At 35.2% G+C, this 25,675-nt stretch overlaps 3 protein-coding genes across 4 annotated transcripts; 1 reads left to right on the top strand and 2 right to left on the bottom strand.

The window, feature by feature from the left end:
- The first annotated feature begins 4,561 nt into the window (after positions 1 to 4,561).
- LOC108473338 (mediator of RNA polymerase II transcription subunit 12) lies at positions 4,562 to 17,168 on the top strand. 2 transcript variants are annotated; one of them, XM_053022082.1, is made up of 14 exons: positions 4,562 to 4,847; positions 5,844 to 5,875; positions 5,984 to 6,177; positions 6,664 to 6,723; positions 7,009 to 7,114; positions 7,642 to 7,710; positions 7,869 to 7,922; positions 8,011 to 8,118; positions 8,264 to 8,413; positions 8,519 to 8,863; positions 8,996 to 11,370; positions 11,844 to 14,444; positions 15,267 to 15,558; positions 16,352 to 17,168. In XM_053022082.1, exons 3-14 carry the CDS (start codon positions 6,050 to 6,052, stop codon positions 16,799 to 16,801), a joined length of 6,738 nt encoding a protein of 2,245 aa, XP_052878042.1. In that variant the 5' UTR covers positions 4,562 to 4,847; positions 5,844 to 5,875; positions 5,984 to 6,049; the 3' UTR covers positions 16,802 to 17,168. The 2 variants fall into 2 exon arrangements, with proteins under 2 accessions (XP_052878042.1, XP_052878041.1); XM_053022081.1 differs by having other exon boundaries at positions 5,839 to 5,875.
- Positions 17,169 to 17,572: 404 nt separating this feature from the next.
- On the bottom strand, positions 17,573 to 20,829 carry LOC108473339 (rop guanine nucleotide exchange factor 3). Its single transcript, XM_017774832.2, has 8 exons — positions 20,430 to 20,829; positions 19,746 to 20,101; positions 19,525 to 19,641; positions 19,271 to 19,425; positions 19,091 to 19,165; positions 18,724 to 19,014; positions 17,990 to 18,334; positions 17,573 to 17,892 (listed from the first exon to the last, which is right to left on the bottom strand). The coding sequence occupies exons 2-8, from the start codon at positions 20,074 to 20,076 to the stop codon at positions 17,773 to 17,775; spliced, it is 1,434 nt and encodes a 477-aa protein (XP_017630321.1). The 5' UTR covers positions 20,077 to 20,101; positions 20,430 to 20,829; the 3' UTR covers positions 17,573 to 17,772.
- Positions 20,830 to 22,157: 1,328 nt separating this feature from the next.
- LOC108471035 (transcription factor MYC1) lies at positions 22,158 to 25,675 on the bottom strand. The gene is made up of 7 exons (XM_053022079.1): positions 25,091 to 25,675; positions 24,634 to 24,885; positions 24,447 to 24,543; positions 24,157 to 24,213; positions 23,229 to 24,053; positions 22,642 to 23,097; positions 22,158 to 22,551 (listed from the first exon to the last, which is right to left on the bottom strand). Exons 1-7 carry the CDS (start codon positions 25,213 to 25,215, stop codon positions 22,483 to 22,485), a joined length of 1,881 nt encoding a protein of 626 aa, XP_052878039.1. The 5' UTR covers positions 25,216 to 25,675; the 3' UTR covers positions 22,158 to 22,482.

The following is a 25,675-nucleotide window of genomic DNA, read 5'->3' as shown; positions in this document are numbered from 1 at the left end:
ATTGGTATTGAAACTATGTTTGGCTCCTACAGCTTCTTGGCAAATAAATAAGAGTTAATTGAATCAAATATTTCGATAATTTTAAATATTAATTATTCTAAGGTTATCGATTAGATTTTTTATTAAAATTATTAATTTAATTTTTTAAAAATTATTTTTACTTTGCTTTGAGTTTTTTTTTATGTGGTAACATTTTATTTCTTTAAAATTTTCATTTTAAATTTTGTTGCATTAGATTTAGGACCAGTTTATCATTTATTCTCAGAAACACTTTTGAACTAAAAAAACATTTTTGATCAAAAGTTAATATTTTTTGCTTCTGCTTTTGACAAAAAAAAAAGGTACTTTTGCAAAGTTTTTTTTTTCCAAAAACATTTTTAAAAAGCTCAAAACATATTGTTTAGCAATACTTTTATTTTAAAAGTGTTTTTAAAAGCAATGCTAAACTGGTCTTTAATATGTCATTTAATGGCTAAATTAACAGTTTTAATAATGAAATAACCTAATTAATATAACATTAATAGTTTGAATATGTAATCGATCATTTTAAAATTTAGTACCAATTTTTAAATGAGAGTCATGATTAGTGAATGTATAATGCAATTATATCAATAAATAATTTCCTATTATTCTGTCATATAAATTATAAAAAAATTGGAATGAAACCAAAGTTTCATTGTTATCAATCAATTTGCATGGATTTCTTATGAATTGTAGATACGAGTAAGGGAAATATATGTGCAGAGGCTCAATTTAGCCCAGGCCCAAATAGAAACCAAATAAATAAAACCAAAAAACAAATCAAAAGTCCAATTATAAAACATGTCAGCTCAAATTACAAGCCCGAATTAAAAAAAGAAAACCAAACCAATAACCTAGCCAAAAAACCTAAAACTTTTCAGAATATCAGAAGCCCTAGGGTTTCTGGCGTCGCTCCTCCTTCGAAGGAACACCACTCGAGACCCCCTTTGTCGCCTAAGGTCTGACACCCCTGCCTCCATTGCACCAAAATAACAAGGGTCCGCTTCCCATTGCCACCGTTGACCCCACCGCCACCTGCAAAAAAGCTAAACACAAAGACAAAAACGGGCGTAGAAATAGGAAAATAAAAGTGGCATAAAAACAGTGAAAAACAATAGTGTATAATCGGCTATAAAAGCCATCAACAACATGTAATTTTTTCAAACAGAGAGAAAAAAATATACATGAAACAATCAATGAAACGAAAAACAAATTCCGAAGGTGATTTTATTTTTTTTAAATCTATTTTTTTATATAGAAAACGTAAACAAAAAAGAAAGGGTTACTTGTCGATCCGTGTTCCACCACCGTGAGCAACTAAGGTTGTCACCTTTGATTGAAAGGTGACCTAGAAACCAAAGGGTTCTTCGCAATTTTTGTGACATTCGATGCGTTTTTGGGAAACACTGATCCCAAATTTAGGCTCAGGGAGTCGAAACAACAACAAAATGGGCATTTTGTATTTTCTGGCCACTGGGAACGGCAGAGCTTGTTGCCGGATACCGATGACCGTCGTGTGAGCTCGCCGGACATGAAAAATCTGAAAAAAAAAAAAAAAAAAAAGAAGAAGAAAGGAACTCTAAAAAAAAAAATTAAAACCTAAACAGAATGTTTTCTTAAAAAGATTTTTTGGCTTATATAGGTGGGGCTAAACGATGTCATTTTAGCCAGTGTTTGCAAGTCCCGAAATGGCATCGTTTTGAAGCTCAACCCGAGACCCAACCTGGATCCTTTGGGATCCCCGTGTTTTTGTAAAGTGGTCTATTTGCGCTTTTGGTCCTTCTGCTTTTATGGCTTGTTTCAATTTAGTCTTGTTTTATTTTTTCTATTTGACTATCTAATTTCTTTTTATTTTCAAAATGGTCCATGGGTACCTGAAACGATGTCGTTTCAGTCGACCCAAACCATCCCTAGGATCCGGGCTTTTTAAAAAAGGGGAATTTGTAGCTTTAGTCCTTCTGCTTTTGAACCTTTTTTAATGTGGTCCTAATTCCTTTATTTTTTTTTCTTTTTAGATTGCACCATTTAATTTTATTTTATTTTCAATTTCCTGATTTGCTAAAGGAACAGTGCGTTTAATAGGGTTTGAGATATTTTCTCATTTAGTCCCTATTTCTTTTCACGCATTTCATCTTGGTCCTTTATCTTGTTTTATTAGTTTTTTTATTTACAATATATCCTTAAACATCATTTAAATTTTGATTTAGTCCTCTATTTATTTATTTATTTATTTTATTACAATTTAGGCTTTTAATTTCATTTTAATTCGATTTAATTCTTATTTATTTAATGTCTACCCTTTAAAGATTTTTTATTTTATTTGTTTATTTATTTATTATCTCTTTACCCTTTTTATATATTTAAATTTTATAATGTTTTTATTTCCTTTTATTTGTGTATTTTTGCTCGTATTATTGTTATTATTATTATTTAATTTCCTTTATTATTTAATTAGTATTAGAACAGTAAATAATATGATTATTGCCATCATTATTATTTGATGTTTTATTATTATTATAATTATATTGTTATTATTATAGCATTCCTTTATTTATTATTTATCATTTTAGTATTCTACCTACATAGCCGCTTCACATTATTTCATTATCATTATATCATACACTATGTTTAAACATATTTGTCCGTTTTCATACTATGCCCGAATAAACTAAATATACACCATTTTAAGTGTTAGATTAATTTTTACTCGATACATAAAAAGGGGAATTTCAAATACTAAGGCAACGTTCTTATTTAGATATTCGAGAGGTTGGGCCCTAACTTACGGGGTTCGATTTTCTCTTTGAAGCTAGATAACCGAACATCCTTCTTAAAACTAAAAATGTATGAGATTTAAATAGTAATTAAATAACGAGCAATTTTATTTTCGAGGATTCGAGATGTCGTGTCCTAACTACGGGATATGACCTTTTCGTTTTAGTTACCCCAAGATAAGAAGGCCTTTTACATATGTTTTGGTTTATTTAAGTGATTAAAAATAACATTATGCAAAGATGGATCATGTTTTAAATTCTCTTCAAATTTTTAATTCTCGACACTAAAACATCAATTAATCAATTAGATACCAATTTTGGGCGTTATAAGAGTGTTAATCATTCCTCATGCGTAACTGACTCCTGAACTCATTTCTTGAATTTTGTAGACCAAAAATCATCGTTTTAGTAAATCTAAACTTTTATTAAAATGATCAAATTACGAGGTGATCCGATCATACCTAATAAAAAAAAATTGGTGGCGACTCCATTTTTATTTGTTTCAAAATAAAAAATTAATTTCAAAAAAATGATTTAGAGAATATGATTTTGAAAATAAATATTGTACACCTTCACATGTTGAGAAACAAATGCATATCCAATTGTTTTATTAAAAGTTAGAATAATTAAATTTCAAGCTTAATTCAATTAAGTTATTTTATTAACACCATATAAATTTAAATTTTAAATCTTAACCATTTGTAAATCTTTTCGTTGTATATTGTCGTGAGGCTATCTTATTTTCCCAGTGCCCACCATAGTGCTTCTTTTTAATCCTGCACACGAAGCTTGAACCCACTAAACGAGTCGAATATGAAAAAAATTGTCTCGGAAAAAAAAATTACGTGAGATTATCAATACAAAAACATGACAAATATTGCATGACTTATATAAAAAAAATTATTCAATTGTTTTGACTTATATAAAGCGGTGATTAAAATACTTATAAATATCTATATAATATGAATTCAAATCTAATCATCATCAACACCTTCAATATTGTATAAAAATAGATATTAATTAATTATAGAATAAAGCTCAAAATCACAAGTTTAAAAATAATAAAACTACAATAAATAAACTTGATTAGTATATATATTATTATCAATATAAAAAATTTAAATTGAATGCACTAAAATAAATTATCCTTTTATTTATAAATTAAAAAATAAATATAATTAAAACCTATAATAAATTTCTAAATTCGAGCGCATATTTTAATTTCAAAGTCTGACGTTTATTTGCGAGGAACGTTTACACGTAGTTGGAGGCATATTCCAAGCCTACGTTATCTAAAAAACATTGCAAACAACATAAACATGGGTACATATTTTTAAGCAAAAGTATATATTAGACAAAGAAATATCCTATTATCTATTGTAGTGGAAATATAAACATTTGAACTGTTTCTCTTAATTCTTTGGCACAAAAACATTAGTGGTAGGAATTTAGAAAATAAAATTGGGTCCAAACATATTAAATATGAGTTTGTAAAACAAAAATTATTTGTTTATTATTATTAGTAGTTTGGTTCAGGTCTTTTAAACACAAAGTTTGAAAAAAAAAGTATGGCTCACTCAAGCACTCCACGCCAATTAAATTCACTTAATCAAATACTTTAAACAATTAATTTCCCATTATAGCCCCTGCTGTTATCACCACATCGTCACGTGGGAGATTGATAGGAATAGGAAACGACTAAAGGGCAAAATGGGAAAACAAACACAAAAATAATAAAAAAATTAATTTTGTAGTGAGTAGATCGCATCGGCCCCCAATTTCTCTCCTCTTTTTAATTGTATGAGAGCAATGCAAGAGAAAACAGAAGGCCAAGGCCAAAGCTAAAAAAGATTGGAAAAAGGAAAATCGTCTTCTCATCAATCAACCAAAGCTAAAAAAAAAAAAAAAAATAGTCAAAGCCCCACATCCTTCTCTCCTTCGAATTTCTCTCTCTATTCCTTCCTTTATTTTTTTCTTTCCTCCTTCTAAAATCCCCTTTCTCTCTCTAGATTTCGCCCTTTTCTGCTACGAAATCCCTAATTTTTATCAGAGGTAGGCTCCATTTATTTGTTTGCAATCTCAATCTTCTTCATATGTTTTATTGTTCCCGTTTAATCTTTGTCTGCCTTGCATTATTTTACGAATTTGCCATTAAAACCCTAGTTTCAATAATCTACAAAAAACAGAGAGGAAAGGGTCAATCTTTTCAGCTGACATAAACCCTAGTTCTCGTATCGTTCATCGAATTTGTGTTTCCCGTAGTCTTAGGCTAAATGATTTGGTTTCTATTTTTATCTCTTAGGTCTTAGCATGTAAAAGAACATAGCTTGCGTTCAGTTCAATTTGGGGGTTTGCTTGATTCAGTAGATTTGGTTCATTGCTGAATCAAAAAGGTAGAGTTTTTTGTTATATCCTGTGTTTTTTTTAATGGTAAACTGGATTGAGTCACCTGGGGAGGGAAACATTTTGAATTTGGAATTTTGATATGTGTTGGTTGTTTCTCTTGGTTTATTTTAATAGATCAAAGCAATTTGATTCTTTAAGGCTGTTGTTTTGCTACATGGCTTTTGAGTTTGCCTTCCTGCTTAGCATTTCAAAGTGCTGGGAGTTGATTTGTTTTACCTTAATTTCAAAATTCTTAAATCATTACTGGAATATGTATAGACTTTTAAATTTTTTATTGTAGTCATGTTTTTCTCTAACTTAAAGTTAATTCTTGTATTGTCAAAACTAATTGTATGAAACAGCTTCGTGAATATATTGGATCTGTTCTTAGTAGAACGAAACTATTGAGCTTAATCGTATAATGTTCATAGTTTTGCAGCTGATTTTGTTAGGTCATGTTTTCTTAAGCAGTCAATGGAAGAAATGTTCTGAGCTCCGTGTCCTAGAACCTCTAAAATTGAACCATATTCCCCTTTTTAGATTTGCATTCTTTTTTGAACGTCAGTGATCTGGTGCTTTCTATTTATATAACTTGATTTCTCTAACCACGTGATGGTAGAGCTAGAACTGGCACTGATGACTTTCATTTTTCTGGCAGGTCAGAGTGATGTTGATTTGTACATTATATGTTTGAGGTGACACACTCATTGAATCTATTCTTAATTTTATTTTCATTGTCACTTTACTTAAGCGTTAAATGGTTCTAATTTCTATTTCCTTATATATTTTTTGGCACTGTGCAGTTTTGCTTTGACATTTCTTCTTAGGATTTGATGTTGGAAGCAGTATGCCGCTGATAGTTGGGAGAAATGCAAAGGTATCATGCTCCCAGCTGCACTAGTGCAGTTAATAACAGTGCAATAGGAGGAGCCTCAGTTAGGGATACTCCCCGGGCTGATTCATCTTCATTACCACCTAACTTCTCATTGAATTCTAGGTATCTAGATACCGTGTTCTTTTGTCTTCTGTTCACATATTCTCGTCTTCTTGAATTTACTTAATTTATTGATTCTAATATTGGTCTTTGATTATGTATTTGGATATTTTTATTTGATATTTTTCAATTAATGACCGCATTTTGAGAATATGCTGCTCCTACTACAAGAACACTTTCAATTTGGAATTAGTTTTTCCAAGTCTTGTACTGAGTATTTTGTGCCCTTTTGTCTGACACTGAGATTGTGCATAAGCTGCATCTTATTGTTAGAAGTGGAAGGTAATGCATGAATTCCTCTGACACCCCTCTTGTTTTTGTAAATCATTTGTGTGTTTTCTTAAAAATAGATTTTCCACACTGAGACGAGACTGTTATTATTTTTCCAAAGCATATTTACGCTGGCATTTTTAGAATTGTAAAGCTGTCTACTTGCTGAAAGTACACTTCTTTCTCCCTGGTTTCATTTATTTTTATTTTTATTTGTAGGCGGCAATCTCAGTTAGCACCCTACAAGTTGAAGTGTGATAAGGAACATCTGAATTCCAGGTAATTATGCAATTGCATTGAATTATTATGTTAGTTACATTTATGCAGAATGATTAAGTAATGAATCAGAACAAGGTTATATATTACTTATGATACCTATGTAATGGTGGATTGCAAAACTGACTGAGCCGATGGTCCTACTATATGATTCTTAAGTTTATCCATTTAGATTATGTTTTTTTTATTGCTTTATATAACTAAATTGATGGTTCAGTTGGTTTGATTCGTAAATTCATCTTCTTAAGTTAATGCATATCTTGCGTACTAACTTTTGGTTCCTTTCAGACTTGGGCCCCCTGACTTTCATCCTCAGACTCAGAATTGCCCTGAGGAGACGCTCACTAGAGAAAATGTGCAGCATGGGTATAAGGATACTATTGATGGACTGGAGGTATAGTCTTTTGATTGATCACAATTCACTACTGTTTTTTTGTTTTCCTGCAGCATCCTTATGCAGATTTTTGCTGCATGTGAGTGGTTGGCAGCTATGGTTGCTTCACCAATCCATATGAACATCAATCACATCCTTTTTTTTTCCTGAGCTATAGAATTATTATAATTGGGTCTCCATTAAATTATTATGGTTTGGGAACTTTATCTGATGCATATGCTGTAAGCACAGGGTTCTCCTTTTGTTATCTTATCTCTCTAAAACTTTACTTTCTTCTTCCTCATGATGCTGTTTGATTCAATTTTTATGTAACTTCAGTACTTTCTGTGCATATCTTAGATTGAAATCTGATAGTGTATATAAGGGCTGTTTTGACTTCATGCTGATATAGCAACTTAGCAACCTCTTAAAGCTGTAGGAAATTTAAATCTCGAAAATTTTAAGACAATTCCAGGAAGCTAACTGTTTTTGGTTAGCTTCTTTTATTACCATATTTGTTATTTAACATGGTCCTGCCATCTTTTCAGGATTCAAAAGAGATTTCATTGACTCAGGTTCAGGCTTTTACAAAGCCAGTTGTTTTGAAATGCAGAGATGTAAGTAACTTTATTTGGGATGCTATGGTTGTTACACGGACCATTCTATTCATATTTAATTTAACTTATCAACTCAAAAAAAAAAAAAAAAGTTTTCCTTGTGTAACGTAACTGTCAGTTTTTCACTTTCTAATAAATAATTCCTCTCTTCTATGCAGGCAATTAGAAAGTGTCTAAGGGCTATCAATGAATCTCGTGCTCAAAAGAGGAAGGTGATACATTCATTCTTTTCATGGTTGTTTCTTGTTTATGTACTTGTATGATTGGTTTCTTTTCAAAGCTCTGTATTTTGTTTGTCAGGCTGGTCAGGCTTATGGTGTCCCTCTTTCTGGTTCACTGTTAAGTAAACCAGGGGTTTTCCCTGAACAAAGGCCGTGCAATGAAGATTTCAGAAAAAAATGGATTGAGGTAATCTCATGCTCCCCTACGTGTTGCACGAAACTTTTTTATATTCCTTTTTTGTTTAGTTTTTATTTTTGACTTCATGGATCTTGGCGAAAGGCAAAACTATGCTTCATACGTGAACTCGACATTATCTTCATATTTTTCTCAGGGCTTATCACTGCAACACAAGCCTTTGTGTTCTTTGGCCGATCAAGTTCCTCAAGGATATAAGAAGAGACCTCTAATAGAGGTTCTTATCAGGAATAATGTTCCATTGCTTAAAGCAACTTGGTTTATCAAAGTAACATATCTTAATCAGGTACAATAGCCTTAATATATTTGTACCATATGATCATGCTTTCTGTAATTGCGCTAGATTATTCATGATTTTGGAAGGTAGCGGATTTATTGTTATCATTTGCAGGTTCGTCCTGGTTCTGCAATTTCGTCTGGAGCACCTGATAAAACTCAATTATCTCGTACAGAGCTCTGGACAAAAGATGTTATTGATTACTTGCAATACCTTTTAGATGAATTTTTTTCGAGAAATAATTCTCATTCTACTCAACATGGTAGAGATCGGTTGCCACAAATGCATTATGCTGGGTCTTTGCAGCATAGGAGTGATCTGGCACCAGCAATCATTGATGGTGAGGAACCGTCTCTTCATTTTAAATGGTGGTATGTAGTGCGGCTCTTGCAGTGGCATCATGCAGAACGACTGGTTCTTCCTTCTCTCATTATTGATTGGGTTCTGAATCAACTGCAGGTATTGTATTTGATGTATTCAGCCCTCATTGTATTTAATTTTACCACCGTTCTGAGAGATCTGTTCATGTAGGAAATAATTGAGCTTATGAACACTTTCTGGTTTCTGATTATATTATTTGTGCTCTTCCAGGAAAAGGATTTGCTTGAGATTCTGCAGTTGCTGTTGCCTATCATTTATGGAGTTTTGGAAACCATCACTCTATGTCAGACATATGTACGCAATCTTGTGGGTGTAGCTATTCGCTTCATCCGTGAACCTTCTCCAGGTGGATCTGATTTGGTTGATAACTCCCGGAGAGCATACACAATATCTGCACTAGTTGAGATGCTCCGCTATTTGATACAGGCTACACCAGATACATTTGTAGCTTTAGATTGCTTTCCTTTACCTACTTGTGTACTCTCACATACACCTAGTGATGGTGGTTTTTTATCTAAGCCCTCCGATGATGCAGCAAAAAAAAATTATTCAGCAGATGCATATGCTGTCAGAGGTAAAGGGTTTGATTCCCAATACCACTCCTTGTCATTTAATCATGTTGTTTCCACCGTCGAGAAACGTGCTGACAATCTTGCTAAAGGTGCAACTGCTGGATATCCTAGCCAAAGTGTGGCAAAAGCAGTGCAGACCCTAGACAAGGCCCTTTTGCAAGGAGATGTGATAGATGCTTATAAACATATCTTCAATGATCTTTATGATGGAGCAGTTGGTGAGGGTTGGGTAGCAGAAGTCAGTCCATGCTTAAGATCATCACTAAAATGGCTTCAAACTGTGAATTTGTCTTTGATTTGCTCAGTTTTTTTCCTTTGTGAGTGGGCAACTTGTGATTACCGAGACTTCCGGACTGCTCCACCCTCTGACGTGAAGTTCACTGGCAGTAAAGATTTTTCACAAATATATCTTGCAATTCAGCTTTTGAAACTGAAGATGAAAGAGCTGCAGAAAAAACTGAAGAAGGAAAGGGCATCAAGAAAGAATACCAGTCAGCAGAATAGCTATTCCAGCAAGGATTTGTTGGGAGATACACATGAAGCTAAAAGCAATGGAAAATGTTTAAATGGAAGGAGGAGGAAATTTTCAGATATATTTGACAGCCCTGGTCCTCTGCATGATATTATTGTGTGCTGGATCGATCAGCATGAAGGACATAAAGGAGAAGGTAGCAAGCGTCTTCAGCTTTTTATGTTGGAACTCATACGTTCTGGAATTTTTTATCCTCAGGCATATGTGAGGCAGCTAATAGTTAGTGGAATCATTGATACAAATGGACCAATGGCTGACCTGAACAGAAGGAAGAGACATCAACGAATCTTGAAGCAGCTCCCAGGGCAGTTTATGGTTAATGCTTTGGAAGAAGCAAGAATTGCTGAGGGCTCAGAACTGCTTGAGGCTATAAATGTTTACTCAAATGAGCGCCGTCTTGTCCTTCAGGAACTTTTTTTTGATTCATATAATAATACAAACAATTCTCATGCACTAGCCAAGAAGCTAAATTGTCATTCTACCTCAGGAAGAGATGTTGATTCCCAGGTTTCATGTGATAAGAGGAGAACTGTTCAAGCTTCAAAGACTTTCAGGAGAGAAGTGGACCTTGAAGAACTGAAGGCTTCCATCTCAGTTTTGCTGCAATTCCCCAGTTCATCTTTTTGTACTGCAGATAGTGGAGTGGATGAGTCTCAAGGGAGTATCAAAAGATCTATTGGATCAACACACAGCAAGATGGATTCTGTAGAAGGTACTCCTGGGTGTGAAGATTGTAAAAGGGTTAAAAGACAGAAATTAAGTGAGGATAAGAGTTCATGTCTTCAAGTATCTTCACCCATTCCATCAGATGATGAAGATACTTGGTGGGTGAGGAAGGGGCCCAAAAACTTGGAGGGTTCCAAAGTTGATCCCTTGCTTAAGTCAACAAAGCAAGCATCTCGTGGTAGGCAAAAGCCTGTTCGTAAAACTCAGAGTCTTGCACAGTTAGCTGCTGCTAGAATTGAAGATAGCCAGGGAGCATCGACAAGTCATGTTTGTGATAACAAGATAAGTTGTCCACATCATAGAACTGAGGTGGAAAATTTGAAGCCAGTTGATGGGATCAGAACAACCCATCATGCAGATATTATTTCGATTGGGAGGGGTTTAAAGCAGCTTCGCTTTGTAGAGAAGAGGGTTGTCACTATTTGGTTGCTATCTGTAGTTAGGCAGCTTGTTGAAGAGTCAGAGAAATCTGTCCCCAAGGCTAGCCAGTATGGTCGACCCTTTGTTGCAGCTGATGAGAAGAGTCCCTTAAGATGGAAGCTTGGTGAGGATGAGCTATCAGCCATTTTGTATCTATTGGATGTTTCTTGTGATTCAGCTTCAGCTGTCAAATTTCTCCTTTGGTTGTTGCCAAAAGCTATTAGTAATCCCAGTCCTGCCATTCATAGTGGGAGAAACATTCTAATGGTACCCAGGAATGTGGAAAACTATGCTTGTGAAGTGGGGGAAGCATATCTTTTATCATCCCTCCGAAGGTAAAATATCATTTGTTTTGTCTCTTAATTTGATTAAATTGTTCATGACAGACATATCTGGCTGTCAAATTTGTTCTGTAGGTTGGTTCTTTGTTAGTGTCCATCGTGTTGCAGTATGAGTTGAACCCGTTGCCCTTTCTTGATCTTTAACAATGAATTTAGCCTATTTTTCTTCTTTTCTCACCCATTTCTCTAAATCAAACTATTCTGGATTTGTTTGTGAATGTGTATTATCGAGTGCATGAAATAGTTGAACGATGCATTATTTGGGTGTCTGGTTGGAATTGTATGATATCTAGTAAACTGTCCTGAAGATTGGGAAACATATTTTTCTTCCCTGAAAGTTATTCTTATTGCTCAAGATCGGACTATCAAGCCACTAATCCTGTTGTGGAAAAACCTATTGTCATTGTTGTCTATGTTTCATGACCTGCACATGTAGTCTTACATGCTTAACAATGAATTTTGTTCAGGTATGAGAACATACTTATTGCCGCAGATCTTGTGCCTGAAGCTCTGTCTGCTACAATGCGTCGTGTTGCTGCATTTATGGCCACTAACGGAAGAATTACAGGTTCTGGAGCCCTAGTTTTTGCTTGTTATTTGTTGAGGAGGTATGGCAGTATTGCCAGTGTGATTGAATGGGAGAAGAATTTCAAGGGGACCTGTGATAAAAGACTTTTGTCTGAACTTGAATCTGGACGAACAGAGGGAGAGTTTGGATTTCCACATGGAGTTCCTGCCGGGACTGAAGATCCTGATGATTACTGTCGTCAAAGGATAAATGTCGGACGGTTATCTAGAGTTGGTGCAAGCATGAGAGATATGGTTCAGCGTCATATTGATGATGTCTTGCACTATATCTTAGGCAAAGAGAGAAAACATTTTGCAGCCAATGCACCAAAAAGTCCTGCCACTGAAAAAGGGGACGATGATTATCAAGTTGCTCAACAAATTATAATGGGACTAATGGACTGTTTTAGGCAGACTGGTGGTGCTTTTCAAGAAGGGGACCCGGGTTTGGTGTCTTCTGCTGTTTCTGCCATTGTTAGCAATGTTGGACCAACCCTAGCAAAGATACCTGATTTTACTAGCGGCAGCACTTATTCAAATTATCAGCCGCCTATGAATTCCTTGAAGTTTGCTAAGCGCATATTGCACATCCATTTAATATGTCTATGCCTGTTAAAGGAAGCTCTTGGAGAGCGCAAAAGCCAAGCATTTGAGATAGCTCTTGCAACTGAGGCTTTTTCTGCTTTAGCTGTAGCATTTGCTCCTGCAAAGTCCTCTCGGGGTCAGTTGTTGTCTCCTGATTCTCTTGATTCTCATACAAATATATCTAATGACAATTCGCACAGTTCTGCTAAAGCGACTCTTGGGAGAACTACCAAAATGGCAGCTGTTTCTGCCCTTGTCATTGGTGCCATTATTCATGGGGTTATTAGCTTAGAGAGAATGGTGTCTGTCTTAAGATTAAAGGAAGGATTGGATGTTGTTCAATTTGTAAGGAGCACAAAAACCAGCTCTAATGGTAATGCCCGATCTGTTGGGGCTTTTAAGGTGGACAACTCAGTTGAAGTATATGTGCACTTGTTTCGGCTATTTGTTGGGAACTGTAGAACTGTTTGTGATGGACTAGTATTGGAGCTCTTGGGTGAACAATCAGTTTTAGCTCTTTCAAGGATGCAGAGATTGCTCCCAATTAATTTGGTCTTTCCACCAGCTTATGCCATATTTGCATTTATGATATGGAAGCCATTCATCTTGAACAGTAACACTGCAAGAAGTGAAGATATTCATCAATTGTATCAGTCTTTAACAATGGCCATTGGTGATGCCATAAAACACAGACCTTTTCGAGATGTTTGTATGAGGGATACTCGTGGTTTTTATGATATTGTAGCTGCAGATACAACTGATGCTGAGTTTGCTGCCATGCTAGAGTTGAATGGTTTGGACATGCATTTGAAATCCATGGCCTTTGTCCCTCTTCGTGCAAGGCTCTTTCTAAATGCTATAATTGATTGTAAAATGCCTAATTCTGCTTTTACACAGGATGATGGGAATAGGGTTTCTGGACATAGTGAGCCTAAAGCTCTTCGTGCAGAGACATCTAAGCTTTTGGATAAGCTTGTTTGTGCACTGGACACTCTTCAACCTGCTAAGTTTCATTGGCAGTGGGTTGAGTTAAGGCTCCTTTTAAATGAACAAGCACTTATTGATAAGATTGAGAATCATGACATGTCCTTAGTGGATGCTATTCGCTCTTCCTCACCTAGTTCTGAAAGAGCTTCTCCTTCTGAGAGTGAGAAAGTTTTCATCGAAATTATTCTTACCAGATTGTTGGTCAGACCTGATGCTGCTCCCCTTTTCTCAGAGGTGGTTCATCTTTTTGGGAGATCATTAGAGGATTCGATGTTGATGCAGGCTAAATGGTTCTTAGGTGGCCTGGATGTTCTTTTGGGACGGAAAACTGTTAGGCAACGGCTCAGTAATATTGCTGAAAATAAAAACCTTTCTACCAAGTCACAGTTCTGGAAGCCTTGGGGTTGGTCCTATTCTGGTGCTGATCCTGTAACAAACAGTGGAGAGAAGAGAAAGTCTGAAGTCACATCTCTTGAGGAAGGCGAAGTCATTGAGGAGGGCATGGAGTCAAAGGGGTGTGTGAAAGGGTCCACTCAAGTCGATATTGAGGGTTCTGGTATCAATCAGCAGCATGTAACTGAGAAGGCTTTCATTGAATTAGTTATTCCTTGCATAGACCAAAGCTCTGCTGACTCACACAATACCTTTGCAAGTGATTTGATAAAGCAGTTTAACACCATTGAGCAACAGATAAACTCAGTTACTCGTGGTGTAAGCAAGCAGACTGGCACTGCTTCTTCTGGAATTGAAGGTCCTACTAATAAAATTAACAATCGCAAAGGCATAAGAGGTGGTAGCCCTGGATTGGCTAAACGAACACCAGCTCCTGTGGAGTCTGCTCCGCCTCCTTCCCCTGCAGCTTTGCGAGCTTCTATGTCATTGAGGTTGCAGTTTATTGTGAGATTGCTGCCAATCATATGTGCAGATGGGTAAATATATGATATGTTTTTCTGCGTGTTCCATTTTATTCAACTTTAAATAAGGATGATCAGTATCTGTGCCTTACTGCTTTGTGAGACCTTTTCTGATAGACTCAGCAGATTTCTTGTTGCTATGAACTCGTCATAGGTTCTGTCAATTTGTTTTGTTTGTCTAGTAGTACATGCGTCTTTCTTCTGGAAATGAATAGGTACTAGTTTACTTGTTGAATTTTCTTTATGAAATCCCTATGGTTAAATTTGTTGATCTCGTCTCAGTCTCAGCTCAAGCCTTTCTAGTTTCATTTATCTGTTGAAAGTGATCCTGGAAAATTAGCTTTAATTCTCTCTGTGTTGTTGATCCACGATGCTGACTCATTTTTATAGTTTTTGTAATTGCAAGCCTTAGTTTTTCAGGGTATTAAGTTTTTATTTCAATGATTTGTCACTCTTCAAAGGCTGATGTTATTATTCGAATTACTAATTCATAGAATTCTTAGATTGAAAACTTCACTTCTTGGATATGCTTTTTATGTGATTTGAACATCTTTTGCATCATCTTAGTGTGAGCAATTTTTTTATTTATTTTTCTCTTCCCTGTTGGTGTAAATTGAATGTGAGGATTACATTGGTTCTTTTTATGGGAGAGTAGTGGTAGCAATTTTTTTCTGCATTTTTTCTTCTATTTTTTGGGAATTCATTGAATGTTGACTATCCAATGGAAAGAAGTTTGACATTCTAATTGATACAGATGCAACAATGTTATGGAAGCGGTAGTATCTTATTTTGGTAGTTAATAAATTAGTTACGAAGGTTCATTGTTGGATTATTCAGGGAACCATCAGCGCGAAGCATGAGGAATATGCTTGCCTCTGTAATACTTCGATTACTCGGAAGCAGGGTTGTGCATGAGGATGTTGACCTATCTTCTAATCTTGCACAGTTGAAGAGGGACATGGAGCTGATGCCAATTGTTGCATCCACGGAAATGTCTGGAGATAGTCTTTTTGATCGCTTATCGTTAGTTTTGCATGGGTTGTTAAGCAGTTGCAAGCCAAGTTGGCTGAAGTCAAAGGATGCCAAGGATTTTTCTGGATTTGACCGTGAAGCAGTGGAGGGTCTGCAGGTTTGATATTTTTTGTCTTGTTGATGATTGAATTTACTGCTGCTTGTTTTGGTAAAAAAACCATAAATTTATTTGAAAGCGAGCTTTGAATTTTTTTTCTCAAATTGAATATTTTATGATTTGCTATCTCATAATGGTAGGTTTTTTTAACAGGAGATGTTTAAGAATATAGAAAGAAAAGTGTAACTGAGAAATCACTTCTTGAATTCAGTAAAAGTAAATGATTAAAAGCAAATGATTTCTGAAAGTAGTACTTTTAAAGGCACTAGTTAAGTAGATCCTTTGTCAATTTACTTGGATATGGAGTTTTCCAGTATGCATTGGCTTTGGGGCCCATTCATTTTCTGATGTAATCATGAGTAGTATGTAATGCCTTGATGATTTCGTAAGAGTTTAAGTTTGGGGGAAATTTTTGGGCGTTGAGAGTTCTAGAGGTAAAGAAATTTGCCTAAATAGCATGTGGAAATGAGGTCATGAGGTGTTAATTGTTGCACGTGTAATGCAATTTAGTAATGGGTGCTTTTAATTCGACTGAATGTCAATATTTTGGTTTATAGACTTTGCAATTGATTTTCTGTCCAGAAGTGGGTATTTTTAGTTGTTTTTATCTTGACAAATAGTCACCACCTCTCACGTAGTTTCATTGCAGGTAAAAGAAAATAATCAGTTTTCTTCCGAGTTACAAGCTTTGAGATGTCATTCCTGTAAAGATAGAAAATTATTTAGAAGTTAGCATTGAAATAAAATTACAGATGATTCTTTACTTACTTCACTGTTTATTCTGTGGGTGCAGAATGAATTAGATTCTATGCAATTGCCTGAGATGATTAGATGGCGAATCCAAGCCGCAATGCCTATATTATTTCCTTCTTTTCACAATACAGTCTCCTGCCAACCACCTTCTGTCCCTATTGGTGCTCTTAGTTTGCTTCAACCCAGCATCTGTGTCCCTGGATCTTACACTGGAACTATTAATCCACCTCAGAGACAGGTTGCGTCAGCACGAAATGCAAATAATATGCCAGGAAAATCCAAGTTAGTGCTATCACAAGAGAATGATATGGAAATTGACCCATGGACACTTTTGGAAGACGGAGCAGGATCAGGTCCATCTTCAAGTAGCACTGCAGCCATTGGAGGCAGTGACAATGCTAATCTTCGAGCTTCAAGTTGGCTCAAGGGGGCTGTAAGAGTGAGACGGACAGACCCGTCGTATATTGGTGCTGTGGATGATGATAGCTGATTTTAGGTTCAACTATGTTTTTAGATTTGGTCTTAAGGAATAGCAAGGCCCCTCACAACAGGTAAATTAAAGCGTTATTTGTTGTGCACATTGGTCTTGCCTGTCCCATGTTTTACAGTGGGGGGGGGGGGGGATTTTGTTTTTCACATTTTGGTTGGGCATACTGGAATCCTTGTGAAAGAATGTGATGATGTAGTGATGTAGGCCATCTTCTATTCAGCATTGCAGATTGACTGTCATTTTATGCCCCTGCCGTCTGGGCCGTATGTACTCACAGGTGCGGTTCAGAGGCTTTGTTGTATATATAGAGGATAATTGTTTCAGTTTACCAATTGATCAGGTATAATATCCCAAGAAATTACATGTAGCTCTTCCTTATCTTATCAATCTTTTACTTCTCTCTCTCTCTCTCTCTCTCTCTCTCTCTCTCTCTCTCTCTCTCTAACACACGCTCAGAGAGAGCCATGGATGCGTAACACATCGACACCCCATGTATATGAATGCTTATGTTGCTCTCTTGCATGCATTACTGCGTGCTTAAACTGGATTGTGTTTTTACATTTATGTACGAGGATTAACCGCATATGCTTTAATTATGTGTGAAGATGGATGGCTGGATTTTGTAGATGAACAAATACATAAGGCAGGCAGGTGAAATCCTGATGTTCTGCAATTAGTTGTGGGTTTAGATAATCAAATGAATAGATTTGTAGGTTTTGCCCCCCCGTTTAGTGATTTTCTATTTCGAATTATTGATTTGTAGTTGTCAAATTATTATATTGGAGCGTTTCTCTCTTTTTGTTATTATTTTTTCGTGAAACCCTACAAAAGTTGATACCAATGTAATTTAGGAGTACTAATACAAAAATTATGATAGATTTATCAACCGGTTGGTACAAAATCGAAAAAGCAGAAATTGTTGAATGGATGACAATGGGGTTGATTTAGCGCCATCTGTTTCGAGGTTTGCTTTATTCTTGCCTTGTAACTGCTCTGTCTACAAAAAACACATCTTCAATCCAAGCAACGATGTTGAAAGCTAGACCTTCTAGCACTCTTGAATAACTCTCTAGGATTGCTTGCCCCACATCCTGCAACACATGTATTCCATTAAGAACTTTACATTTTATGGAAGAATACCTCCCAATTTTTAAATTTACATGTCTTTTGACCGATAAGATGACTTACCCGATTGTGTTGAATCTTGCATGTATCCAAGGACGTCTGTGAAAGTTCGGGGTACCTTTGCTTCAAGGCAAACAACAAGCTCTCGGCCCTTTCAGCCAATATGTGATTTTTGTCACTAATATCAACATCAGACATCAGCTCTTTTACCATGCCCCATGATGGTTTTGAATGCTTTATGCATGCTTTACGTCTCCATGTATACATTGAGGCTTCCACGCTGTCTGCAAGCTCTAGTGCTTCATGTTCTGATGCTACACTTAGACAATCCAGCAGATAATCCGGGCAGAACTTTTCTGTCCCCAACATGAACCTGTAGATCGACTCTCCTATGCTGGCCCTTCCGCTCTGTACAACTTCCCTCATACAAATAAGTATTTTTTCCTAACTTTACTACTATCAGCACAGCAGATCCCCACCGTACTATTTAAGCAACCATATTTTTCATTTCCTTTTTCACAGAGATATCTCAATTTGGGATAGAATTGTAAATGCTAGAATCTGAACTTGAATAAGTGATTTCATGAACTAATTAAGCTAAATCCGGGATCATTATGCAACCGTGAATGTTTTGAGCACTTTCTTATCATGAAAATTCTCTTTTATTCAATTGAATTGGCTTCAGATATTTATAAAGTTTCAAATGCTTGTTCTAAACAAAAAGTTGGAATTGGAACATGCTTCAAGTTGAGAACAATCTAAGTTTGATGAGGAAATTAATGAACAGAAGGACTAACCTTGGGAAGAGACGCGACATAGGAGTCAGGAATTTCCATCTCTGCTAGAACACCACTATTGATAGCCATAGCTGCCTTATGAATTTGATTAGCACAGTCTCGTTTGTGCCGCAAGTGCTTCCTTGCTTTCTCAGATAGGCCACATGGAGGAACGCATGGCACTGGTACCCACCATTTCTCATCATTTCTCTTAACAACCCTTCGGAATGAGCCTGTTCGGCTTGAATTCGATGACACACTTCCATCTTCTGCATACCAGAATTCTCTGTCCTCGAAACTGTCCAATATTTCCTGTCAAAGGATGTCTTATGAGCTATGAAATGAGCCTTTTTGTAATGACAAGAATATTATGATTTTTCCTTCTTACAATGAGCATTGCATCCAACTTTCTCAGTGCAGGAAGATTGACATAAATATCTGATCTTGGTCTGCTTTTCATTACCTAAAGAGGTCCAAAAAATAAAAAAAGTGATCATGTTAAAGCAGACAAAGATGATAAACCAACCCCAATTTAGACAAAATTCGGGTATGGATTATGAAATCTTACTTCAAGAGCTGTTCCATTGCTTAAATTCTGTGACTTGGAAGTAAATTCAACAATGTAATCACAAACAGATAAAAGACAGTCCATTTCTCTTTTCCAAAGTGCCTTCTTTTCAGGGTTCAAAGGTTCCAACCTCAAATTTTGTCCAAATACGGTAGCTGCAGAAATTAATATAAGTAAGCAAATTTCATAGAAAATCCAAAAACAAGTAAAAAGAAACACAAAGTCATAGGTTTGTCTGAAACATGTTATTTTACCATAGAGATTGGTTATGGCATTTGAGATAGTAACTGCTGTACAGACCCCTTTGCCACTCCCTGACATGTCTTCTCCCAGTAAAAGCTTTGCAAATCTATCCTTCATCATTTCAAGTTCTGTTAAACATAATTTTATACAAATTAGCATTCAAAAAAAGAAAAAAGAAAATAAAACAGCATGGTTTAGAATAAAAGGTATATAATTCTCCCAGATATTTGACCTAATTCCAATGATTCTAGATAATCAAGTTGCTTTTCATCTTCATTTCCTTGTTGCTTTGTTCCGAGCCTGCTAAGAACAGCTTGATTCTGAGCCATGGATCTTGTTGGTGGCCAGTGAGAAGTTGAAGCTTCACTACAACAGCTATGATCGTCGATAGGGTCTGAAAATGCTGAGGTTTCAGAGCAAGTTCGGCCATACACGAATGATTCACCACTCAACGTTGAGTAACCAGGAGTTTCTGGAATTGACTGATCATTTTGATCAACAAAAGAAGGTGAAGGTTGATAACCCAGATCATAATTTCCATCAGAGTTGGATAAATCCTCCATTTTACCCAAATTACAGCTCTCAACTCTGCAAATAGCCATGAAAATCTGGTTACTGGGGCTCAAGAAAATGAAGATTTTTAAATCATAATGAAAAAACAAAACAAACAGAAGTGATGGGACTCTTAAGCCATGGTTCAAATATGTAGGCAGCAAAAATTCGGCTAAACTGAAAAGAAAAGAAAAAGAGTGGCCATCAAAGTAAAAAAAGAGCAAAAGATGTTTTGTTTACAGCCACAGGTCGTTGTTGCTATCAGAGTCTAAGCATAACTCACTGAAAAAATATGCAAATAAAGTAACGTTTGTGAGCAACGGTCTTTGTTAAACATTCTTTTTTGTTTTTCAAATAAGTTTACCTTTAAAGGGTATAATACAGATTTGAATTCGAAACCATTGAAGCTATGTAGCAGTTTGAGGACCATTTGAAATCGTTCCCTCCTAAGCATCATATCTTTCCAAAAGAAACACTAACCCACTTTCTTTTTCTGTATCTATGCCACCATGCTACGGATGGACCAGGAATCTTGACTGTCCCATTGCTGGATTGTGTTTCAGCTTCCTTATCCAACAAGATAAAACCCAGATACAAATTTGGCAGGAAAGTATTGAATCCGAGAAAATAAAGAATGGGTTTTGAATATTTAGGAAAATTTTGCAAAAAGTTTGTAGCTTCTTTGGTTTGATTATAGGACATGCGTTCTATGTCTTGGTTGTAGTTGAATATTTATTTATTATTTATGAAGGTGATTGGGAGGCGTTTTATATTGTTATATTATGATCGCAGATAAGCTTATATTTTAGAGCAAATGATCTCAATATTTTAATTTTTGTTTAATTCAATGAAAATTTTCAACTTTCTAGAGATTGGATATTGCAAGAATCAAATTAATTGAAAGATGGAAAAGGATAAATTTATTTAGATGAGGAATTAGACGTGCATTCCATTTTATTTATTTATTTATTTTTGCATATGCGGCTTAATTGTGTGTTAGATTGGATAAGTCAAATAATTGTTTTTAGGGGTTTTCTCCCCTTAATTAAAGTGATGAACACTGAATAGATTCCAAGCCACAATGGCTGTAATCCTCTTAAATTTCGTTTTTTTGGTGAAAATATAGATATAATAACTTTTTCTTTTAAAATAAAATTTTATTTTAACTCTTTATTTAATTTATATTTTTGTCAATTCATCTAAAAATAGATAAAAAATTAACTTTATTGACATGGCATTTACACAATCAGTTCACACTTATTTCATGTTAGCAATTAATTAAATTTTAAAAATATATACTTATAATTTTTATACTTCTTAAAAATTTTAAAATTATAACTTTTAAAATTTTTAAAATTAAAATTTAATTAATTGGGCAATCCAAGAGTATGCCATCAACAATATAAGTTTAATAGTTAAAAAAAGGCAAAAACTTAGATGGAAAACTAAAATAATTTTTTTATAAAATTAGAAGGTTAAATAAGTCATTATGTTGAAAATTTATTTATTTATTTATTTTCATATTGTATATGTATACAATGTAAATTTAGCCTTCAGATTTACATTTTTAATCAATTTGGCCCTTGTTCTTTTTTTAGCTAAATTTGGCACTTAATATTTTTAAAAAGTTGAATTTAAACATCATCATTTCAAGTAGAGTTAAATTGTTGTTTTAAACTAAAACATTAAATTTTTAAACATGACGGTTTGAATTGCAATTCACATGTGCTTCATGTTATTTTTATGAATTTTATAATTTTTTTAATTTTAAATATTTTTATTTTAAATATTTTTAAAATTATTTGTTCACATTATATATAAGCCAAATAATACTATGTCAACATGAAAATACATATGTACAGTCATGTAGTTATCACACCAATATCCTCAAAAAAAAAAATAGTGGTTTAGTCAACATTCCCGTCAAAAAAAGTAAATTGACTCTTTTTTAAAAATTTGAGGGTTAAATTTAGCTCAAAAATAGAATAAGGATCAAATTGAAAAGATGTAAATGTTAAGGGTTAAATTTGATATTATGCTAATTATCAATAATTAAATTTAAACTGCTGCTTTAGAGAGGAAAATCCCCAAATATTAAGTAGATGAAGTATGGTTAATAAATTAAGGAAAGAAAAGTGATGAACTGGACATTGCATGATCATAAAATAAAGTAATTTCATAACTGAGGTTCAACCTAAAGCCTTACAAGAAACAGGTACTAGGTAGCTAAAGGGAAGGCTACAATGGCTGAAAACAAATGCTTGTTAAGAGAAAAAACTAAGTTTCTTTTTCTTCCTTTTAACAGTGCATTTGCTTGGTTACCAAGTAACCCAAAAACAAGAGATGAGCATACTGAACCTAGAAACCCAACAAATTGAATACCGGTTGATGATTAGTTTATGATCTGGTTCTCATCATCACTTAGCTGCAACTCTTTCTAGTGTTTGTTTGATCATCCCTGCAGGTGCAATGGCTGCTCCACGAAACTGGGAAAATAAAAAAGGACAGGATTCTTTGTTAAGAATGGAACAATAAAGAACTGAGGATTCTGTTAAAACAAGCCTGATCGTACGAACCTTAGATTTCAGGGTTAATGTGACAAGACCATCGAGAGTGCACGATTGGACCGTGTGAGCATCCAAATGTAAGTTGTTTATAGCCTCCATGATATCCAGCAACAAGAATTCCCTGCAAGGACATTTTATTTCAATTATAACTTCTAGTTCTTTTATGCTTACTTTCACGGCTGGTGCAAGGCCATCTTTCGGAATAGTCCTATTTAATTCCGAACCAGATTCATGGAGGCTTTCATCGATGGCACAGGCCTTCCTCTTGTTTATCCAAGGCTTCTTGACACTGTCAACTTTTCTGTTTTCGTAATTATCTGAAGTCTGCTCCACCACATCCAGGCAATTCCTTCTAGGCCTTGCCTCAAACTCCATTGAATTCTTGCAAGATTCCAACTCTTCTATCCTTGCTTCTAGCTCTTTCAGGTACTTAATTGTGTCCTTGAGAATTGATTCTTTGTCAATCTGCAAAAACAAACACTGCAGATCAGAATAAAATTTTATAATAAGACACCGTATGTAAAAAAGATGTATGAATTTTATGTCATAGTGGATTTCTAGATAACATAAAATAGCATCTATGAAAGTCGAATAACCTCATCGATAGAAGGAACAATTGATTTGAGGACCCGGAATTTCTCTTCCTCCCTTCTTTTCTCAGGTAAAACGTGTCCTGTGGCATCAATATTGTTTTCCAATTTCCCAAGGCTACATTTGCCTCTATGCATTAGAGGCACTGCAAATAGAATCTTTTTGAATATGTTTTGATGTAGCCTTGGTCTATGAAAATTTTCCATTCCTTCTTTCTTCCAACCGATAAAACTAGATTTGTAGCCACAGGTAGTGAAACTGGGGCTTTCGATCAACCAGTTTGAAGTACTTAGAATAGCAGAAACAGTTCTTTTGTAGTGCAAGTCATCATCAACTTCAAGATCCAAGGAGCTCAGTATTGTGTGATTTCCTTGTTGGAATTCTTTAAGATGAGAATGGCTTACACTTCCCCGCTTGGGAGAAGAGATTGCTGCTTTTTCTTGAATGCTGAAGTCATCATCCATGAAATGCCAACTTTGTACTTGAGAAGCAACACCATTCACATCTTCAAGCATGAATGAGTCATCCATCTGATGATTTTGTTCGAAGCCATTTGAACACTCATCAGGGGAGCTGATATTGAAATCTTCCTTGATACTTTCATGTAACTCGTTGAATCTCTTGTGATCGAATTTGATTTCTTTAGCAGGGGAATAGAGGTTCTCCAAGTCCAACAAATCCACTATCTCATGGTCAACCTTGGCACATATAGGATCTTTGTCATCATCTGCATTATGAGGGGCAGAGGTAGATTTCTCAGAGCAAACAGGCTTTGAGAAGTCCAGCAAGGAAGCTTTAATATGCTGGAGCAGATTCGGATCCTCCGGAACCTTAAGAATTAAGAATTTTCAGAGAAAATAAAAAGTACCATAATTGCTTGATCCCTTAATAAGTTCTATCGCTACATTTACCAAGATCCAAAATGGAACTTACTAGTTGAGTTACACCTAGCTCAATAACACCTCCTAGGTAGGGAAAACATACCACAGTCTGCACAGCAAAATTAATAGCCAAGATGAGACAGGTTAATTTTACGACAAGATTTACTTCATACAAGGAGGTATCATCTTACCTGAATAGATGCACTCTATGGGGAAATGATGGACATCAAGTCATGTAAAAGCAAGTTGACAGGTCAGTCAATTGGCAATCTTGTAATGCATTAAAATTAACAACACTCAAGCCAAGTGAAAACAAACAAACAAACATACAAACAAACCAACCTTAGCAAGCAAAGAGCGGGAGAAAATTTTACTATCTGCATATTGAGCATTACATAACCATATGGTTTCACCATTTGCAAATGCTTTTCCTGGCAAACTATGCAACACAATGTAAAACCAAGAATTAACAATTATGCAAACCAACAAACAGATATAAGGCAATAAAGTTTGATTGATAATTTATTACCCTTGTCCAGGAGTGAATACAAAGGACATGCAAACCAAGTAATACCACTCTGTATCAGACAAATCCTCTGGAGATAATGCAGCAGAAGGTCTCTTATTTTGATCAGTTTCACCTTCCAGCAAAGATTCATAAAGCTCTCTCAGTTGTTCACTCCTTTGTAGCCCTATTTTATCTGCTTTAAGCTCCAATGCTTGAACAGTCTTCCTAGTCTTGATATCTCCATTGTAGTATCCATCTCCCCATTGGATTTCCCTGGTGATTATCAATCAAAGCCATATCATTTTGTGGTAAATTTAACCAAAAATGATTCTCTCCCATTACCATACCCAGAGTTCTATTTGTGGTAAATTTAGTTTACATCGGCTATCAAAACATATTTTAACCAAAAATGAGGATTGAGATACATGAACAAGATTAAAGTTGATGAAAGCAAATGATCCAAGTATGAAAAAAATACCCTTGTTGTGTAGCTGATAAAGACCAAAAGATTGCATAGCTCCATTGTATACTCCTAACAGCCACAGCAAGCTGTTTCGTTAAGTTTTCTGGCACCCCAACCTGGTTTTTAACAACATTAGCCATTTGACATAACAAAAATATGACTGGAAATTCAACTTGCTATTTCTGGAAAACCTATTAACAACAAAATCCACCCTTGTTTTGACAGGTTTTTCTCAGCTAACCCAAAACCGATAAATTTGCTTTCAGCAAAGTGGAATATGTCCAAACTCAAAAAGGCAGGACATGACCAAAGACAGACAAACTTTGGAGCTTATAGTACTTGGTTTTTTCCTTCCCCCTTCTTTAAGATTGCAACAAGCTAGGTCAAGAATATTTCTGAATTTAATAAAAAGAAAATGCAGAGCAATATGGCAACTTGGTTTTCAGAAAAATGCAAACAGAATCTGTCTGGCATTTATCCATTGTATCGTTTTCCTGAACCTTTCTTCTTTAAATTCACTGTGGATAAGTTTTATGAACTCTTTTGAGAGAAAACGAAGAATTAGAATCATGCGTCAGAAATTATTATTATTATTATCAT

Source organism: Gossypium arboreum, chromosome 11 (assembly GCF_025698485.1).
Source record: "Gossypium arboreum isolate Shixiya-1 chromosome 11, ASM2569848v2, whole genome shotgun sequence".
NCBI classification, from domain to species: domain Eukaryota; kingdom Viridiplantae; phylum Streptophyta; class Magnoliopsida; order Malvales; family Malvaceae; genus Gossypium; species Gossypium arboreum.
The sequence above is the reverse complement of the archived record's forward strand: the minus strand, read 5'-3'. Positions and strand labels throughout refer to the sequence as shown.

Coding starts and splice junctions, on each gene's coding strand:
- LOC108473339 (XM_017774832.2), bottom strand. CDS start 20,076: ATGGAGGATTTATCCAACTCTGATGGAAATTATGATCTGGGTTATCAA. Junction 19,426..19,524: donor TGCCATAACCAATCTCTATG/GTAAAATAACAT, acceptor TAATTTCTGCAG/CTACCGTATTTGGACAAAAT. Junction 18,335..18,723: donor ATGTCGCGTCTCTTCCCAAG/GTTAGTCCTTCT, acceptor GAAGTTGTACAG/AGCGGAAGGGCCAGCATAGG.
- LOC108471035 (XM_053022079.1), bottom strand. CDS start 25,215: ATGGCTAATGTTGTTAAAAACCAGGTTGGGGTGCCAGAAAACTTAACG. Junction 24,214..24,446: donor CCCGCTCTTTGCTTGCTAAG/GTTGGTTTGTTT, acceptor TTTGCTGTGCAG/ACTGTGGTATGTTTTCCCTA. Junction 23,098..23,228: donor TTGTTCCTTCTATCGATGAG/GTTATTCGACTT, acceptor TTGTTTTTGCAG/ATTGACAAAGAATCAATTCT.
- LOC108473338 (XM_053022082.1), top strand. CDS start 6,050: ATGCAAAGGTATCATGCTCCCAGCTGCACTAGTGCAGTTAATAACAGT. Junction 7,923..8,010: donor CTCGTGCTCAAAAGAGGAAG/GTGATACATTCA, acceptor TTTGTTTGTCAG/GCTGGTCAGGCTTATGGTGT. Junction 15,559..16,351: donor AAGCAGTGGAGGGTCTGCAG/GTTTGATATTTT, acceptor CTGTGGGTGCAG/AATGAATTAGATTCTATGCA.